Below are 18,220 nucleotides of genomic sequence, written 5' to 3'. Positions count from 1 at the left end.
AATAATTAAATGTAACACATATTTACTTATGAGCGCGCTGGCTGTATCGTACTTTGGATACGCATGTATTTGTTTATATGTTGAATAATTGTATTTAATGTTGTCGACATATGATGATAACGTTTGTCATAAATTCAGTTTAATTATGAAATTACATGATGAACAATAATTTTTTTAATATATCATAAATAATTATATAGAATGCAAAACTTATTGTAATGCTGTGAGGATACACCTCTACTCCTTAAGTGCCCCACTTTGCTGAAGACAGTTTTCTATGTGCTACTACTTTCAACACTTTGTGTAGGTGCGCATATATATATATATATATATATATATATATATATATATATAGTCCCACTTTGTGTAGGTGCGCATATATATATATATATATATATATATATATATATGGTCCCACTTTGAGGCGACAGTTAATTATGTACGGACCCTTTCTTGCTGGAGGTCAGATAAATTATGTAGAGTTACTTCGTCTGTGTAAAAATTCAATGCTTGGATAAAAATCAGTTGACATGTGTTATTACTACTAGGCCACAGTTAGGTATTGACTTGAAAGTCATAGGCATGGATATACTTTCAATGGGTGAATTATAAATAACTTATCACAACACACTAGTAATTTTAATTATTTATTAAAGGAAATATCTCAGGTTTATTCTTAATACTAATACTTATTTATTATTTTCAACCTTCTTAACCATTGATTCATTGATTGGCACTGCAGAACACACAGAAATATCAAATGACTGGAGTGACGATGCGCACATTCTTTCACTAAGCAAATGTCTTTAGTTCGGGTTCGAAGATTTCTTACACGGTTTCAGTTCATAAATGAGGGTTCTTAAAAGTTTTTACCTCGGCTAGATAAAATTGAATTAGGTCGGTAGAGCTCTGAGGCTCTCGCTCAACAGACCACTGGGTGATGACGGTTATGTGCAAAAATAAATTATATGAAAATATATTCTCGTGGTTAATATTACTTTAGTCCAGTTTATCAATGTTTATTTTACATTTAGGCCGCGATGTGACGATGTGTAGGTCAGAGACGTGATGACTGACATAGAAATGGAGTAACTGACTCTTACATTTCTTACTCACGTATAATTCACTCCTAATTACTTTATCTTTTTAGATAAAGCCTTATAAATGCTTGTTTACTTCCTAACAACGCAAATATTAATATATCATCCTTTTTTGCGGATGCCTATATTTTCCTAGCTATTTTGCAGGATATTTTTACGTCCACGTCTTGTAGGAGTTCTCTCTTAAGCAGGCCATTGCATTCTTTTTCAAACTTCTTAAATTAAGTCAGTTTAACAATGCGTGACGTATTTTAAATAACGGCTCGTGATTGGCCGAAAACCAAAAACAGTTACATTATTTAACGTCAAACTCATAAAATCCGCGCGCAACAATAGCGTGGAACACAAAATCTCTCATTAATTTTAAATCAATAATTACTGAAATTACATTTTTCATTAAATAATAACGGCGTCACATTAACCGTTTACCGTTACAGGTCAATACCTCCTTAGGGGTCTATGCAATTGTTCATTTCAAACGTCCATTTCAGTCCATAGAACATCAATTACATAGATATACACTTTAAAATAAATACAGTTTTCAAGTAAATAAAATATTTACATAGAGTAAATATATCAATTAACATAAATAATTACTTAATCTGGGCGGAAAACATTAAATGTTATGGTATAATGCATATTCCTTCTTTTTTTACTGGTATTATAAAATTATCATTTATGCTTACCATTCTTGATACAGAAACAAACATTTCTCACTGTGAAATACAATCTAAAATGTCTTTTTTTTTTGTTTCAAGGTAAGAAGGTTGCATATTTACTTAAATTTATTTTTAATACTGCTTCCTTTCCCGTGTTTCTAGAGCATGAAACTCTACATATAACCACGAATCAGCTGTCTTTAGAATAGGATTACAACTTAGGGCCGGTACTATCATAAAGTTTTATTTGGCATACCAACACGCTTGGCATGTCCCACGATGATCACAAAAAAATTACCATATACTAATTAATGGAGCCAGATGCGGTTCAACCAACGTAAAAGTAAGCTCTGTGTATGCGCGGAACCTGGGCAACAGTACAGCCATTGATAGGACACCGATATCCGTTGCCTAACAATGAATTGGCTGTGTCCTATCGTGCACTAGAAATATGGTAAGGGTACAGATTAGCATATTCAACCACTAAAAACATATTTTTATGTCTTCAAATACTCGTCTAAGAAATTGTTAAGTTCATAGTTCATTTCGCATTTTGCAATTTTTGGGCGGACGAAGTTATTGCTATAAGCACACACGAAAATCTGTCCAACCAGCTAGAAAAATTGGATAGTGCATTTTTCTAATAAATCTTATAGTAATCGCTGGCTGTAGTTGAAATGTGTACACAATAGTTTATTTGAATGCTGTGGATTTTTTAATTTTTTTTTTCCGTGGCGATTGATTAATTATTGAGGTAGTGGTTTTAAAGCAGTTTATCTTAAGCAACGCTAAAATATGCCTTTATTTATGAAATATTTTTAATGATTTTCGTTTTATTTATTTATTTTCGATTTAATGACAGAAAGGTTTCTCAAAAAAATGTATTTTTTGTTTTGGACAAATGTTTTTTTATTGATGTGTATTTGTAGATACCGTCATGGATGACAATTTATAAGTGTTTTGTTGTTGTTTCGCACATAACCTACAAACATATATAAATTGACCGTAATGGTTTACATTAAATCAGTAAATAAGTTTAATTAAACTAAATATAACATGAAGCGATAGGAAAAATGATTTCGCCACGTTGTCATGAATTCCTTAACTTGTTTCAGCGTTTGGTGCCAAAAATTTTCATTAACCATGTGAAAAATGTTAGTACATCACCTTCGGACAAAGTACGAGTCAGATTCGCACCGAGCCCTACGGGTAAATTATTACATATAAGAACTAGCTAGTCCTTATACTACTGTTTTTATTAGTATTTTGATACTTTGATTGTAGGTTCACCTGATAAAATATCATCCGACTGTAAGCATTAAAAAAAATCTTCTTAAGATTTGAAAAATATTAAATCAGAAAGAAAAAAATATATATTTTTGATAAAATCAAATTTAATACAACACCAGATATTTCAGCTAATTAAGGCTAGAGATCAAAACAGTAGGAAATTTGAGAAAGATCAAAATTCCTTTCATGTGAATCTACACAGCTCTTTTATCTCCGTTATAAAGTATGGGTCCCAGGCTGCCGCCGCATATGCAGATGCTTGAACTTGTATAGAATGCATTTGTATCTACCTTCCTTTCGGTTTTTTTTTTAATTTGTTCTGCCAATCAGCCCTTATCTCCTCTTCTATGCCACAACTGTAGAGTTACTCCCAGGTACTTATAATCTTGTGCCTCCTTGATCTGCATCTTACAGAAATAAACTGCCTTTAATAACGTCCTCCGCTTTGTAAACCTAAACACTTTTGTCTTGTTTTTATTTAATGGTGTCACACTCTTCATTAGCAAGTGCTTAAGCCTGTCCACATCCACCTACAGATTCCTCCTACCTAACTTCCCCTACTGTTTCATATATTACACAGTTGTCTGCAAACATCTGCAGCTTACCTCCCATTCCCTCCCCAATATCTTTAATCATAGTGATGATCAGGATGGGCTCCGGAACACTCCCTGTTTTACCCCTGACAACATTTACCTTTCTTCTGGTTTTACCGTTCTCCACCTCCACACTGTTTCCTATCCCCATGTAAGTCTCCTGCCAAATGCACTATCCTGCTGTCCCCTAGTAACCTCTCCATCTTCTCCATCAGCCTCCTGTTCGGCACCATTTCAAAAGCCGTATCGAAATCTATTAAGATGGCTTCCACCACTTCTACCAGGTCCTTCAGTAACCCAGCCATCGTTTCACAAAAGATCCTGTCCAAAACCCATGTTGTCTTTCACCCAGTATATCTATTTTGCCGTAACGTCCTTCTTCCAGCAACTGTGCAGACAGGAACTTCAAATATCTACAAACCTTATGGCCCCATGATTTGAGGAGCCTGTTATCAATGTCAACAGGCCCAGCTCCCTTCCTCCCATTCAGCCTCCTAACCTCTCTTATCACATCTTCCAACCCTATTTCGAGCCCTCCCCCACCTTTTGGCTTCTCTACTTTTGGTCTGTATCATACTGTGCCATCCATGAAAACAATAACCAGAACTAGGAATACTGTTAATTTTTTGGATTTATTTTTAAACTTACCAAAATTAACTTTAAGAAAATCTTAACGAGATTTGATTCATATCTTTATTTTATTCAAATTGTACAGATATATTTTAAGAAATTTACTTTGTACTGTATTTTAAGAATGTGGATGTGTATTTCTTAAACTTTTATAAGTATATGTAAATAGTAATGCATGTTTATGCATGTTTACAAAGAATTTCATTTCAGGGGGATGGGAGGGGGAAGAACTTCTAAGCTTGCTGTTCGCTTTCAAATTCTTTACAGTTGTTGGTACGCCCTTGAGTGCTTGCGAGTCAAGCTCATTATTTTCAAGGAAAAGTATTGCTAGGAACGGACTGGCAGATACTAACAGTAGGCGAAGCCCCACGGAACCAAATATAGTGCCAAATCAGCACGGCCCGGTAACACATCAACTGTTCTAAACCCTCATGAGAATGCTTGTGCATGTATCTTCATAGTCTATGTATATTTTGAATGGGTATATAGCACTCGAAGAAAAAATGTAGTGCCCAAAGAGATTTCTGAGCCTGTGTTGCCACGCTTCACTAATACACATCAGGGCCCCCACATGGCCGGTGCTACCGTTGCTATGGCAACGGGGCCCATGGGTCTAGGGGGCCTGCGAAGGAAAGAAAGAAAAAAACTTAAAACAAAAAAGTAGACAATTTAAAATAAATCATAGAAAACAATTAAACAGTAAGGCCTAAATTTAGTTACCGATGAAATATTACACCAGAGTAATATTATTCGGAATATGCTGTGCGTACAGAACGTGTCTGAATCTACAACTGTGAGTAACAAAAACCACCACCAATTGACGTGACACCATGTTGACAGTGCAGAACACTTACACTCATTTATTTGCCATTATTCAAAATCAATTTACGTTGACAATCGGAACACTGACTTTAAACTAGTTTTAATGTGTTTTAAAAATAATTGTGAATAGGTTAAAAAAATATATATAATTAAAACAATATACATAAAGGAAAAAAACATTTTTTTTATCTCTGTTAGAAAAAAAGGAGGGGGGGGGGGGGCTGCATCATGACTTCCAGCAACGAGGCCCACAGAATGATGTGGGGGGTCTGATACACATACCCTTCCCCTACCTTACCTTCTGTTTTGCGTATCTCTTGCCCCGTGCAAGACTACTGGCACATACTGTTCAGTTCGGAAGCCGGGAGGTTATTGCTGCTCGCAGGCCACCTGCACTTGGGCGGCCTGCGCACGGCGCTCTACAACTACCTGTTCGCGCGGTCCCGCGGGGGAGCCCTGGTGCTGCGGCTGGAGGACACGGACCAGAGCCGGCTGGTGCCGGGGGCTGCAGAGGCCCTGGAGCGCGACCTTGCCTGGGCGGGGATCCCCCCAGACGAGTCCCCGGCCCGCGGCGGCCCGCACGGCCCCTACACCCAGTCCCAGCGCCTGCCCATCTACAGGTGCCGTCCACCTTTTTCTTTGTCACCGGTGTCCCTAAGATATCAAAAGGTTTCCAATATTTTTTTGCATTAATTCAATAAAATGTTTTCTTTACATTTTTAACTCCTCGACCTCGTCAATTTATTGCATGGCCTAAACATTGTTCAGGAAGTTTTAGAAGCCTCAATTTTTACGTAGTTTACTTAGTTTGAAAATAAGTTTGTAAAAAAAGTTGCACTGCAAAGAGGTAGAGATAAAATTAGTATGGTGTTTATTTTAATCATATGTCTTAGAAAAGTATAGGAAAAATTTTCAACACACAGCATGCGTGGATTCCAAAAATATCTCTAGGCTTCAAATACCTCCAGGGCCAGGCAATCGGGCAACCACCCACTGCCTTCTATTACTGATGCACCTGTAATGTAAAGTATTTTTTAAAATAATGGCAGACCCATATTCATTGTATTATATGGTTATATTTTATTTCAATTTTAGTAAGAATATCAAAATTTCTTAACATAAATTAGCAAAACCATCATTGAAAGTTGGCTTAAAATTGTTTGTTTTAAAATCTTTTTTTTTCTTTTTTCTTTTCTTTCCCCCCCCCCCCCCCCCCCAAGTTTCTGTAAACAACTGTAATACTTCATTACAATATGCACCCTCTGGTATCCCTCATGGAAATAAACTGTCACCTCTATATTGATGACATCACTCTGATTTTAAATTACTCCTCTGGTCTTCCGTTTAGTGATCTTAAAATCTACAGAAAGATTACTTCCGAACAAGATTGTCACCTACTTCAGTCTGACATTTCAGATATCGCCAATTGGTATATCACCAACTATCAACAAAGAAAAATAATTCATATCCTTCACAAATAAACTACTTTCTAATCAGAATATTTACAGGTTAGTGTTGTTTACTAGCCATAACTAAACTCTAATCATTGTGACATCTATATATTTCCTAAGACCATTCTTGTTCTCCCTAGTTGAATGACGAAAACTATTAGATTCTTTCTTTGCCCAACTTCTGTATTTCCACAATGGTGATAATGAGTTGTTTTATTTACCCTTTACTGGGTGTCGCGAGCACAGGCGACGCTACGGGGATGACAGCTGTGACGTTGCTATGCTTGTCAAAGCAGGATGACACCTAGGGAGAAGGTCGCCGGCCGGCAATCGACCCCGGGCCCATTGGCCCACCAGCCAGACACACTAGCCGAAGGACCAAGTAGGCAAACATTACCTCAGTGAGCTCTAGGCCTAAATATTTCCTTGACAATACTGGTCTCTGAATTCATCAATTTACAGACTAATCAACATTTTCAATGAACTTAGATAAGCATGCTCAACTTCTTGATATTCCAATAGGCATGAAAAAGTTGTGTGCTACTTTACACATATAAAATTTTTTTTATCAAGCCTTATCTAAATATAAACAAATAAATATATTTATTAATAGTAATAACACTACATTCATTTATAATTAAAATTTAACCAATTTCTCCTTCAGTTTTTGTCCTATTAATATATATATATATATATACGAGATTTTTTGTGTTATCATTATCTACTTGTATTTGTATTTGTATAGTCTGTTCTTGTTTTAATGTCTTGTGTACTTTAGTATTTGTCTTGCCTCTTGTCTGGTGTAGTGCCCGCTTGTGAGTGGTGCCTACCTGTTGCAGTGCTTTCTCTGCAGGAGGTGCCATTCTGCAACTACTAGTGCCTGCCTGAGAGCGGTATTTGGCTGCCTGCAGTGCCTACGCTGTCATTGTATCTGTGCAGGGGCGTAGCCAGGAGGGGGGGGGGGGGTTTAGGGGTTGAAACCCCCCCCCCCCCCCCTTAACACAAATCTTTAATTAATTTCTTATTCATCACTCAAACAAATTTCATATTAAAATTAATAAAAAATTTTCCCTTAGGATATTTAAGTTTAAGTACCGAAAACTGCTAAAATAGCACTATTTAATACGTTAGGGGGGGGGGGGGGGGGGCATGTTTCTTAACACCCCCCATATACAAATCCTGGCTACGCCACTGTATCTGTGTGAATGTCGTGCCCCCCTTAAAAGTTCCCCTACTGTTAGTGGGCATGTAACAAATTAATTTAAAAAAAATATTAAAAAAAACTAAAAAAAAAGAGTTTCGGGACTGTTCTGACGAGGGTGCGTCGTACTTTGAAGGGAGCATGCAGAGCGCTTGCTGCAGAGCGGGGCGGCCTACCGCTGCTTCTGCTCGGAGCGCCGCCTGGACTTGCTGCGACGCGAGGCGCTGAGGGCCCGGCAGGTGCCCCGCTACGACAACAGGTGCCGCCACCTGTCGCAGCAGCAGGTCGGCGAGAAGCTGGCCCGCGGAGAACACTTCTGCATCCGCTTCAAGGTCATTCCCCTTCGCTCCTCCGCACTGCGCTTGTAGTTTACTGCTTTCTATGGTTCTGTGCCATCGCTGCTGCGTCTGTCAGAGGCTTCTGGCCGGTGAAACGGACAAGTTAGTAGGTTTAAAACATTTACATGTGATGTATTGCTTGGAACAAAAAATAAGAATTATGTTGCAGTTTTTTTTTTCTACAGGGAACTTCACAATTATAGTTATCTTAAGTTGTTAATTTTAGTCTTTTTTAATTACCTATGATCTATGATTCTTCTTACATAAAAATGACTATTCAAACATAAAATTCATATTCTGTTCTCAAATAGCTAACACTAAGTATGTATACTTCCATCTAAAATATTTTTCAAAGCTAAGAGCAAATCTTTGTGTACGGTATATGAGTCTTACTTACTTTTGGTCTATCTCAAGTTTATGTAATTAAAATTTTCTGAAGTAAAAATGGCTACAGTTATACTTTCGTTCTGCATTTGTGACAAATAAGGTGCATAAATATATTTTTGTATTGTTAGTGATAGGCAAGGTAAAATTTATTATAACACTGATTTTTTTTAAATATTTTCAAAAGAATTAAGATTTTAAATTGTTGCCTTTGATTCTTAATTTTAATGTCAATCAGTCACCACATATTTTGTCTCAGTAGGTAGACATAAACTTATGTTTTCTTATATATTTTTAAGAGTTCATCTATAGTACTTAAATAATTATATTAATAGACTGTTAACACACATTAAAAATTAAGATAATTTATTTAGTAATTTGTGTGTACAAATCAAAATGGAACTCATTTTAATAAATAATTGTATATTACATTGTTCCTTTAGTGCTGCAATTGGTTGATATTTAAATGTAGCAAAGCTGGTGTATGATTATTTATAAAACTTTTAAGACATTTTGAAGAAACCATGTATGTATGCTTAGTAAAATTATGAAAAAGATTTAAATTAATACAAATACACGCGTGGCTATACACCAAGTAGTTAATTGTGAAGAATTATTTTTCACGAGCACGTCATCACAGGTAGCTGCTTGAGAGTTTTGTATTGAGTTGACGTAGTAGAAAAAGACTTCTGGGATAGTACCTTGTTATGTGCTGTTATCTAGTCCTCCTTGAGTTTTGTAGATCTGTGTTTTTTTTTTTTTGGTTAATCCATGGTAAATGACCTAGCTGTAGACAGAAGGTTAATTCAAATGAAATAAATACTCTTATCAATGAATATAAATAATAATGAGTGTGTTAGGGCTTAAAGTTTCATTGAAATTGTTGTCGTTAGACGTTATGAGGGATGTTGAGAACTGGGAGTTGAAATATTTAAAATAAGTGGAAGGGATGGGAGTACCTCGAGTACCACTGGAACACTGCAACGTTCGCCACGTTTTATTACTTGTGAAATAAAATATAAATAAGCAAACATCTTTGGGCGTTTTTTCGCCGTGCCGCACGTACCGCCTCTCCCTCCGACAGCTGGTGCCGAGCCCGGAGCCGTTCCAGGACCTGGTGTACGGGCCGGTGGCGTACGACGTGGGGCGCCACGAGGGAGACCCCGTCGTCCTGAAGGGCGACGGCTACCCCACGTACCACCTGGCGAGCGTGGTCGACGACCGCCTCATGCAGGTCTCCCACGTGCTGCGCGGCGTGGAGTGGCAGGTGTCCACACCCAAGCACCTGCTCATCTACAGGTGGCCGCCCCTCCTGCTTGCATGATGCGGGGGTTTTGTGAGTGTTTGACTGTAGTTGTTGCCATGCTGCACCTTTTGAGCTTAGGGGTGCAGCCACTTGTCTGGTTGGCTGAGTGAGGTAGGGGGACTGTGGTGGTGCCTATGCTGGGATGGGTAGCCTCAGCCTCTGGGCATAGCCTCACCTCTAACGCCTTTCCATTTTGCGTGTACGGCGTATCCGTGCCCGTGGGGGCCCCAGCCTGGAAATCCTTATAGGATATGAAGGCTGGGTTATCAATAAGGAGGAGAGATCCTCATAACTTGTAGTTGTTGCCCGGAGTTTACACTGCTGTTAGTGCTCTTGCTGCTTCGCGCTTTTATAGCTAATACTGAAACTACTGCTGTACCAGTTAATACTGCTACGAATACTAATACTGCTGATTACTGCTTCTGATGCTACTACTGCAACAACTGCTGCTTCTGGTACTACTGCTGATACTATTGCTAGTATTGCCTTGCTGTTACATGGAGTCAAAATTCAGTGTAGTATGTCTAGAAGCTTCTCATTTCATAGTTTTGAGATCCAACCGTGGGGCTGCCTAAGGAGCAGTAGAGGGATGAGAGAGTGCAGAACACGAGAAAAAAAAAACCATCTTTTTCACTCTTCCTCACCATCTCTCACGGCTTTCATGCCATTGACTCCCACGTTAAAGTGGTAGCATGAGCATCCACCTCCTGGCTCACACGAGTCAGGAGCTAAGAGATTAATTGTTGTGCACACCAGAGATTGTGCGCTAAAATGTTAGAAATTTGTATCAATTTGCAAATTATTAAGAGGTACCTAGCTGGTCAGGTCGGTACCACTATAATAATTTTTTTTTAGTTTTCTGTCATTCATTGACACCTAATATTTTTCTGTATCATTTAAATGACTGTTGACATTTGAAGTTAACACATCATTTGACAGATCAGCCACACAGTATTCATAGGCAGCATAAATCCAGACACATCACAGAATGAGCAGTAGTAACTTAACTTAGTTTGCAGTGCCAAATTAAAACATTCCATTTTAAAATACTGTCACGACTCTCTTCCGTAACCACCTAAAATTTCTTTGACATTTACTCAATTTTGGTCCACCAACCAGGAGTTCTGGCCATTAGACCAAGTAGCTGTTTTTTTTTGTTATTACTTTTATTAAGTATGTTATAAATTACAGTCATTTACTATAGTTTATTTAAGTTTGTGATTTTGAAAATGTAAGGAAAGATAAAAGAAACAATTTTTACTTTTGCAATCCAGTTGCCACTCTCATTGGTGTTTCACTCAACTTGTAATTGTGCACAGTGTTCTAAAGGAAGAATGCAGACTATGCAGAGTCATACTCACGTAGGGTAGTGGTGTACATGGGGCATAGCCATGATCTGACAGCACCGTGGTTAGAGCACAGTTCATGCTCCTGAGGTGCACTTCCAGGGCGCTGGGCTGGGAGCCGCCCCAGTTCGGCCACCTGCCGCTCATCCTCAACCCTGACGCCACGAAGCTGTCCAAGCGGCAGGGCGACGTCTCGGTGGGGGGCCTCCGGGAGCGGGGCATCTTCCCGCTGGCCCTTCTCAACTATGTCACCCTCGCCGGGGGAGGCTTCACCCGGGACCTGTACCGCACCAAGCCCTGCATCTACTCTCTTCCGGAGCTTGCCAGCGTCGTGAGTACATATGCTCCGTACTTATGTAACCATTGTCAACATTTTGGAAAGTCTGAGCTTAGGGGATACTAGAACCCAACAAATTGGAAACTTTTTTTGTTATAGTTTCAGTTTGGAGTGATTTATCCTAATGTGGAGTGTGTCAAGACATAAATGATATCTCCCTATCCTCTATACCCCTTTAGAGCCCAATATTAACAAGTCTGGGAATGTCGGGAGGAAATTTATTCCACGACTGTAATTGCAACTTTCGTATCGTCACATAAATCCGTGAATGGAGGCATCAGCAAGTGTTCAAATGCCTTGTCGTGGTGGGGTTCGTGGCAGTCCCGCTCGAACAAGGCGGGAGGGACCGAGCAGTAACGGGGACAAGTGTGTGTTGGCGTGCAGTTCGACGTGGGGCGGCTGAATGCGCACTCGTGCCGCCTGCAGCCGGACCAGCTGCGGGAGTTCAACCGGCTGGAGCTGCAGCGGCGGCTGTCCAGCGGCGACGATGCCGAGCTGGTGCAGCAGGTTCGCCAACTCGTCGCCACTAAGTTTGCCCGCAGGTGAAAAAAACTTATTAAAAACAGAGGAAAATTTAAATTTTTGTTTGAAAATTGTTTAATCAATCAATGATAATATTGATTAAAATTTAAAAATAATTGCTGTATATATTTGTTAACATATCGTCGCTTAAGCAACAACACCGCCTATGTGACAAAAACCAAAATTTTCCAGAGCAAAAAAAAAAAAAAAAAAAAAAAACCTACCAATTACAAACTAACAACACAAAATGTTTTTTTTTTTTTTTTTTTTTTTTTTTTTAGATTTACATATTTAATCAGTATGAAGTGATCTATAATGTAGTAAGAAGACGCTAAATGCAAACGTTTCCATGGTGAAACGAAAAAACAAATTAAAAAATATATATCACTTAGGCGGTGTTGTTTCTCGAGCGACGCTATGTAAAAAAATAATAATTTAATAGTGAATTGAATATCAAAGTATTCAAGAATCCAAATACGTAGTTCTGGAGTACCTGAGACCCCTAGTGTGCGTGTGTGTGCACGCAGCGGGGTGCAGCTGCGACTGGAGGACGAACACGTGCTTGCCGTGCTGCGCTGGAGCCAAGCACGGGTGCACACCCTGCGGGACCTCGTCGAGCCACACCTCGCCTTCCTGTGGGTCGTGCCCTCCACGGCCGTCGACCTGCCGCCCGCCCACCGAGGTGACGGTGACTCACACCCTCGCTGTGACTGGGAGAAGTTTTCGAAAAATCTCGGGGTGTCTGTGGAAGTCGACACTACGCGGTAGCATTTTTTTTTTGTACCGTTCCCAGGTGTTTTTTAACTGCAAGGATTACTTCTGACTAAGGGGGATTAATTATCATCGTCATCTTACCTTATCAAAATATTTGTCACGGGCGTAATACAGATTAAATGTTTCATCACAGGACCCTGCTTTTTTGAGTTTTTTTTTTTTGGGCACTCCTCATTCCTCTGTGTTTAAGAAATGTTAAGGCTGGGTTTTCTTATGCCATGTCGGTTATTTCATATTTCGGCATTACTTTTAATTAGGCGTGAATTATTCGCAACTGCAAATTTTTTTTGTGCCATGTTGCAAACATGATACCAAAACACAAAATTCTCACTTTTGATGTAAACTTGTCAAAAAGTGATACAAAATATAGTTTTGCATTTATTTTTTATTGTGACATAATTTTTCATTACATTCTTTATTTCCACTGAATTTTTTTTTTTAAAAACAATTGGTAACTACTTACGTTTATTTATTCGGATTGTGGTATTTTTCATCAGAATTCATATTTATTTATTTTATTCCATATCCATGTAGCCACATTCTTCACGGTGATATACGCAATATCGAATAGGTGCTATAGCTAACAGAAGCTGGAAACTTTAAAGCCAAAACGAAAGAAAAGCTTGGGATGTGTGGAAAAGTAGTCACAAAGGAGAAGTGACTGCCAAATTGACATCTGCCTCACATAGACACAAGAAATTGTATTCATTAAAAGAATGTGATCCATTTTCTAGATTCTTCAAGGAATTTAGCTTTTTCAACCCCAGTGTAATTGTATCCACAAATATAAATGGATTTATGTATGCAATTAAACAATGTTCTGTGTTTTTAAGGAACTTGACGATCAAGTGCTGAATGTTTGGAAAGAATTGTAAGTAAAGGTAAAAAAAAATAAATTTGGTTTGTGATGGGAAAGAAGACATAGTCTCACTTTTGACTTCTCTTTTAGCCAGTCATTCAGAGTTGGGGTCTGTTTACGAAAAAGCATCGAAAAGCACCGAGAGCCAGTAATTACTTTTGATTTCGGATCAAGTTTAAAACTGTATGTTCAGAAAAGAATTAAAATCGTTAAAAGGCATGTTTTCAGAGTAGGTAATTTTTAAGCGTAAAACAACCAGTACAGATTCTTGAAAGCACTTGAAGGGACTTGCACCTTTTACCTTCATTTCTATGCCGTGTAATGTTACGGTCACCGCTCAAATTTTCACAGTTGTCCTGTGAACGACGAGAAGACTGTGCGCCAGTTTTCGGCCTTGCGCTTAGAGGCAATACCGCCTTTGAATATATATACTGTATAAGAAATCGCCAGCCCAGGTTAAAATTTCTAATACGGTTTTGAGGTAGTTGGTTAATTCACCGCCGCAATCGCCACCGTCTCTAGGGCATCGACTTGTGGTGGTCCCTAGCGGACAAGTGTCGAACTCTTCAAACACCCCTTCCCCCTCCCGTTGAACGTCCTCGAGCTGCAGTGAATGATTGGTGGGGGTTGCGGGGAATGACAGCGGGCGACAGTGCTGCGCTCTTACGTGTAAATAACAACTAAGACGATACAGGACGTTACGGCAGCGCACTGCAGCGGCGAAGTTCCCAAGCTGCTCATCATACGCTCCTGAAAAACGTAGAGTAAATCCTATCCACTCGCGACTTCTATACAGTATATATATTCAAAGATACCGCGCAGGAAACACCAGCGAGCATCGTGCTTATTATCCCGCCTCACTACCGCACATGCACTCCTTCATTAATTGACGTGGTCTGGCCCGCGCTGTTTTCCAGCCGTGCTGGAGAGGGTGAGTGCGGAGGTGGCAGGCATGGCGGACGCGCAGTTCCAGAAGGAGTGGCTGAAGCCTTGGCTGCAGCGGGTCGCGGAGGACAGCGGTGTGCAGTTCCGCGAGCTCATGAAGCTGCTGCGCGCGGTGCTGAGCGGCCTCCAGGTGCAGTGTTGGTCATACTGGTTTCCCATGGTCGCCCGGGGAAAATGCTGGGCTGGTTCCTTACCCACCGAGTCCACGTTTTCATAAATCAGGGAAAATATCTCTTTCACAAAGTTGCAAAATGGCTAAATAAATTTTAAAAATATATGTCAGAGAAATTTAAAGAAAACTTTTTCCGAAATTCTAATTCCAAATTTTCCTTCACTAAATACAATGTTTTAGATAATTTAAAAAAAATTATCATCATATTATAAAGTTGTCTATAAAAAGTTTGTGCTCTTTGGTGTATATCTTGCAACAGAGCACACCGAAACATGGACAGCACTAATGGCAGAAGGAGAGAGTAAATTACAATTAAAATGCACACTGCAAACTAAGTATGAGACACGTATAGCCCTATAGCACCAGATAGTTCACAAGGACTACATTATTTAACCCTCATTTATCAGAGAAAAGTTTGTGTCAGCTATCAGCTACAGTGCTCTCAGAAAGTTTATTCAGCACTTAGCAAAAAACTTTGACACAGAAACAATTTGTTAACAAAAAGTATTTTTTTTTTTTAATTTTGAAAACAAAAATTTAATTTTTGGAATGTTTTTTGACAACTGTCTGTGTTTTTGCTCATATACTATTTTATTCCCGACTCTTGAACTCTAGAGTCAGATTTGAGATAAAGCGGATTTACACGTCACTACCTATTAAAATTGCATTAATCAAAAATGAGTAAGGTTTAAACAAATTGTTGCTCCTAATTGTTTCCATATCAACAATATTTATTGTGTACATATTTATTTTCATTAATAAAGGAACTCTTTATGATTAATTTGACAAACAGTACAGTAATTCATCCTTTCTTATTTATGCTGCTACTAACTGTAAACATAAAGGATTTTATGGTTTTATTTTAACCAAAATTTATTTTTAAATCAGGAGAGTATTGGATTTTTGTTTTTATTTTATAATTTCAATATATTCATAAAGATATTTAATCACAACTTTTACACTTAAAACAATTCCTATTTGTAATGCCACTAAAATAGTGTAATTTTTACTGTGATGCATGATGCATTTTTACAAGAAAATAATATTTGACAGAAATACTTATGTATATCATTATAATAAATTGGCAGGCATATTTGGCTTTAAAAAAATGTACCATCAGTAAAGTAAACTATAGTTAATTAGAAGGTAATATACCTACTAGATAAAGCAAAGGAAAACTTAATTTCTCCTGTCATTTTGTGTCATGCATTTTTGAATGAACATCATGCTAAAATAAATTACATTCATTAAAATAAATTTAGTAATTAGATTTAGTGATGGGATTTTTGATACCTCGATACCTTCGATACTTGACGGTATCGCAAAGTATCGAGTATCGAAATTGTAAGTTCGATACATTTTTTCGATACCGGAATGCTTGTTCATTTGTATTGAATTAAGTTTTGAGTCGCCATCGTACAAAATACAACTACAGTAGAACCTCCATGATACGTTCCTGTTTCATACATTTTCCCGTGTCATACGCCGATTAATTTTGGTCCCGCCGAAAGTACATTTACAACGGTTTACTTTCCCGTAACATACACTTATAAAATCATTAATTTCCCGTTTCATTAGTTTTTACGAAGCGGAAAAGACCTAAAATGCACAAATTTGTTTTTATATTCCGCCTGATGAACTACGTTTTAATGCTTTTCTTTTGAAAAACGTCCATTGTTTACCTTTGCAAACGTAAGAAAATGGCTGTATCCGAATACTGGCCTAATGGATCCCTTAGCTAAGGGATCCATCAAAAGTGCATCGTAGTGGACGCGGCCATCTTTGTGTTGAATCCGAATTCTCACAAGGGATGCCGATGCATCCCTTCACGCATCCACTAATTCGAGATTTCTAGGGATGCGACACTCGCATCCACTAACGCGTCCCTACATCCATTAGCTTCGGAATCGGGTTTTATTTTGTTTGTGTATAATATTACTTCAGATTTTCAGCATAATATTTGTTTAAAACATTATAAGCGAAAGTGATAACTTAAACAGAGACAAATGAAGACGTTAATAAATATAATAAAAATGTGAATTTAAACTTAAAGGATAATTCAAAACTCATAAGTATTTTTAAAGTTTACAATTTATAAAATGTATTTTATTTGTATCGCTAACATGTATAACATACACGTTACATTATTTTTTAATTGGTAGGTATTTATTATTTACGTTTTGCTGAATATTCGTAGATATCCCTACACAAAATGGCTGCGTGAACATTAGTACGACTGACAGTCAACAGGTGGTGCTAGCAGTAAAAGTATTCGGATACTATCCATCCATTAGAAATGCGTCCTCTACATTGTGGCTGCATTTGCTAAGGGATGTAGGGATGTGTGTGCTAAGGACGCATCCCTATGTATTCGGATACAGCCAATATCTTTATCACACCATAGATATGTATAGTATAAGGAAGGCTGTGCACTTCGCTAGTAGCATCTATGGCCAGCACCAAGCGAGACTAGTGGCGCAAACTAGCAATGATTATGGAAATGGTGTACGCGCTTTACGAAGGCACGGATCTCATATTTTGTGCATTCATTAATCTTTAAACTGAATATATCCGTTTGTTATTGTTTTCTTACGATCGGATTGTTTTGTAATTTACGTTTCTCAAGTTAAAATTTTATTGAAAATTGTTCTGTTGCATAAAGTTGTTTGTAAAATAAAACAAACGAGCAAAATTTCTGATTTTAATTTTTACAATAGCCTAATTTTTTTATTTCTAATTAAGGCTTGGTGACTTCCCCCCCCCCCGCCCCCAACTTCCCCCCTCCTCTCCAACTTCCCTTTTCACCTCTTTCACAACCAAGAAAGGACTTCATAACTTTTTGTAAGGCCACTGTTTCTCATTTTGTATTTCAATTATATTTTTTATATTGATTTTTATACTCAAATCTTTAAAGTTGTTTGCAGTTTGTATTTTTGTATTAAAGAGGGAATTTATATAGTTTAAAACTAATTTATGTTATTTACAATAATTGTTACTTAATGGGATAATATTTTTCCCTGGAGTATCGAAAGTATCGAACTGAAAAAACAATACAGAATCAAGTATCGAAAATGTGGTATCGTCCCACCTCTAATTAGATTGCATTTTGTTATTTAAGTAAAATATTGTTAAAATGCTGACTAATTTGATGATATTTAATTTAACTTGCATTTTCTGTGTCAGTATTTTGGTTGTATTGCATATCCCCATAAAGCAAATGATGGCTGGGTCCCAGCAGTGCTGTGGAGGAGGGTGGGACATCCCGCCTTGCCCCAGCCCCTGGGTGCGGCACGTAGGGTCGGTGCGAGGGGAGGTCATGTTGCAGGAGGGGCCGGGCGTGGCCGAAATGATGCACATCCTGGGGAGGAGCGAGACAGCCTCCCGGCTGGACCGGGCACTGTCTGTACTCAAGACGCATTCGCAGTGATTGAGGCGGGACTTGTTCTCTTGGTTTCCTACTTTAAGAAATAAATCTTTTTTTTTTTTTGAAA

General features: G+C 38.3%; 1 protein-coding gene across 2 annotated transcripts; it reads left to right on the top strand.

Moving 5' to 3' along the window:
- Positions 1-2,699: 2,699 nt before the first annotated feature.
- Positions 2,700-18,220, top strand: LOC134537716 (nondiscriminating glutamyl-tRNA synthetase EARS2, mitochondrial). Of its 2 annotated transcripts, XM_063378457.1 has the most exons (9): positions 2,701-2,968; positions 5,480-5,714; positions 7,883-8,078; positions 9,553-9,767; positions 11,223-11,451; positions 11,842-11,999; positions 12,507-12,661; positions 14,530-14,687; positions 18,055-18,220. In XM_063378457.1, exons 1-9 carry the CDS (start codon positions 2,833-2,835, stop codon positions 18,154-18,156), a joined length of 1,584 nt encoding a protein of 527 aa, XP_063234527.1. In that variant the 5' UTR covers positions 2,701-2,832; the 3' UTR covers positions 18,157-18,220. The 2 variants fall into 2 exon arrangements, with proteins under 2 accessions (XP_063234528.1, XP_063234527.1); XM_063378458.1 differs by lacking the exon at positions 18,055-18,220 and having other exon boundaries at positions 2,700-2,968; positions 12,517-12,661; positions 14,530-14,658.

This window comes from Bacillus rossius, chromosome 12 (assembly GCF_032445375.1).
Source record: "Bacillus rossius redtenbacheri isolate Brsri chromosome 12, Brsri_v3, whole genome shotgun sequence".
In the NCBI taxonomy this organism is placed as follows: domain Eukaryota; kingdom Metazoa; phylum Arthropoda; class Insecta; order Phasmatodea; family Bacillidae; genus Bacillus; species Bacillus rossius.
This window is presented reverse-complemented; position numbering and strand designations above follow the sequence as displayed.

Bases quoted from the DNA above. Each gene is read 5' to 3' on its own strand.
- LOC134537716 (XM_063378457.1), top strand. From the start codon at position 2,833: ATGATTTCGCCACGTTGTCATGAATTCCTTAACTTGTTTCAGCGTTTG. The intron at 2,969-5,479 runs GTAAATTATTAC...TGCTGCTCGCAG, and splicing joins ATTCGCACCGAGCCCTACGG to GCCACCTGCACTTGGGCGGC. The intron at 12,662-14,529 runs GTGACGGTGACT...GCTGTTTTCCAG, and splicing joins CCTGCCGCCCGCCCACCGAG to CCGTGCTGGAGAGGGTGAGT.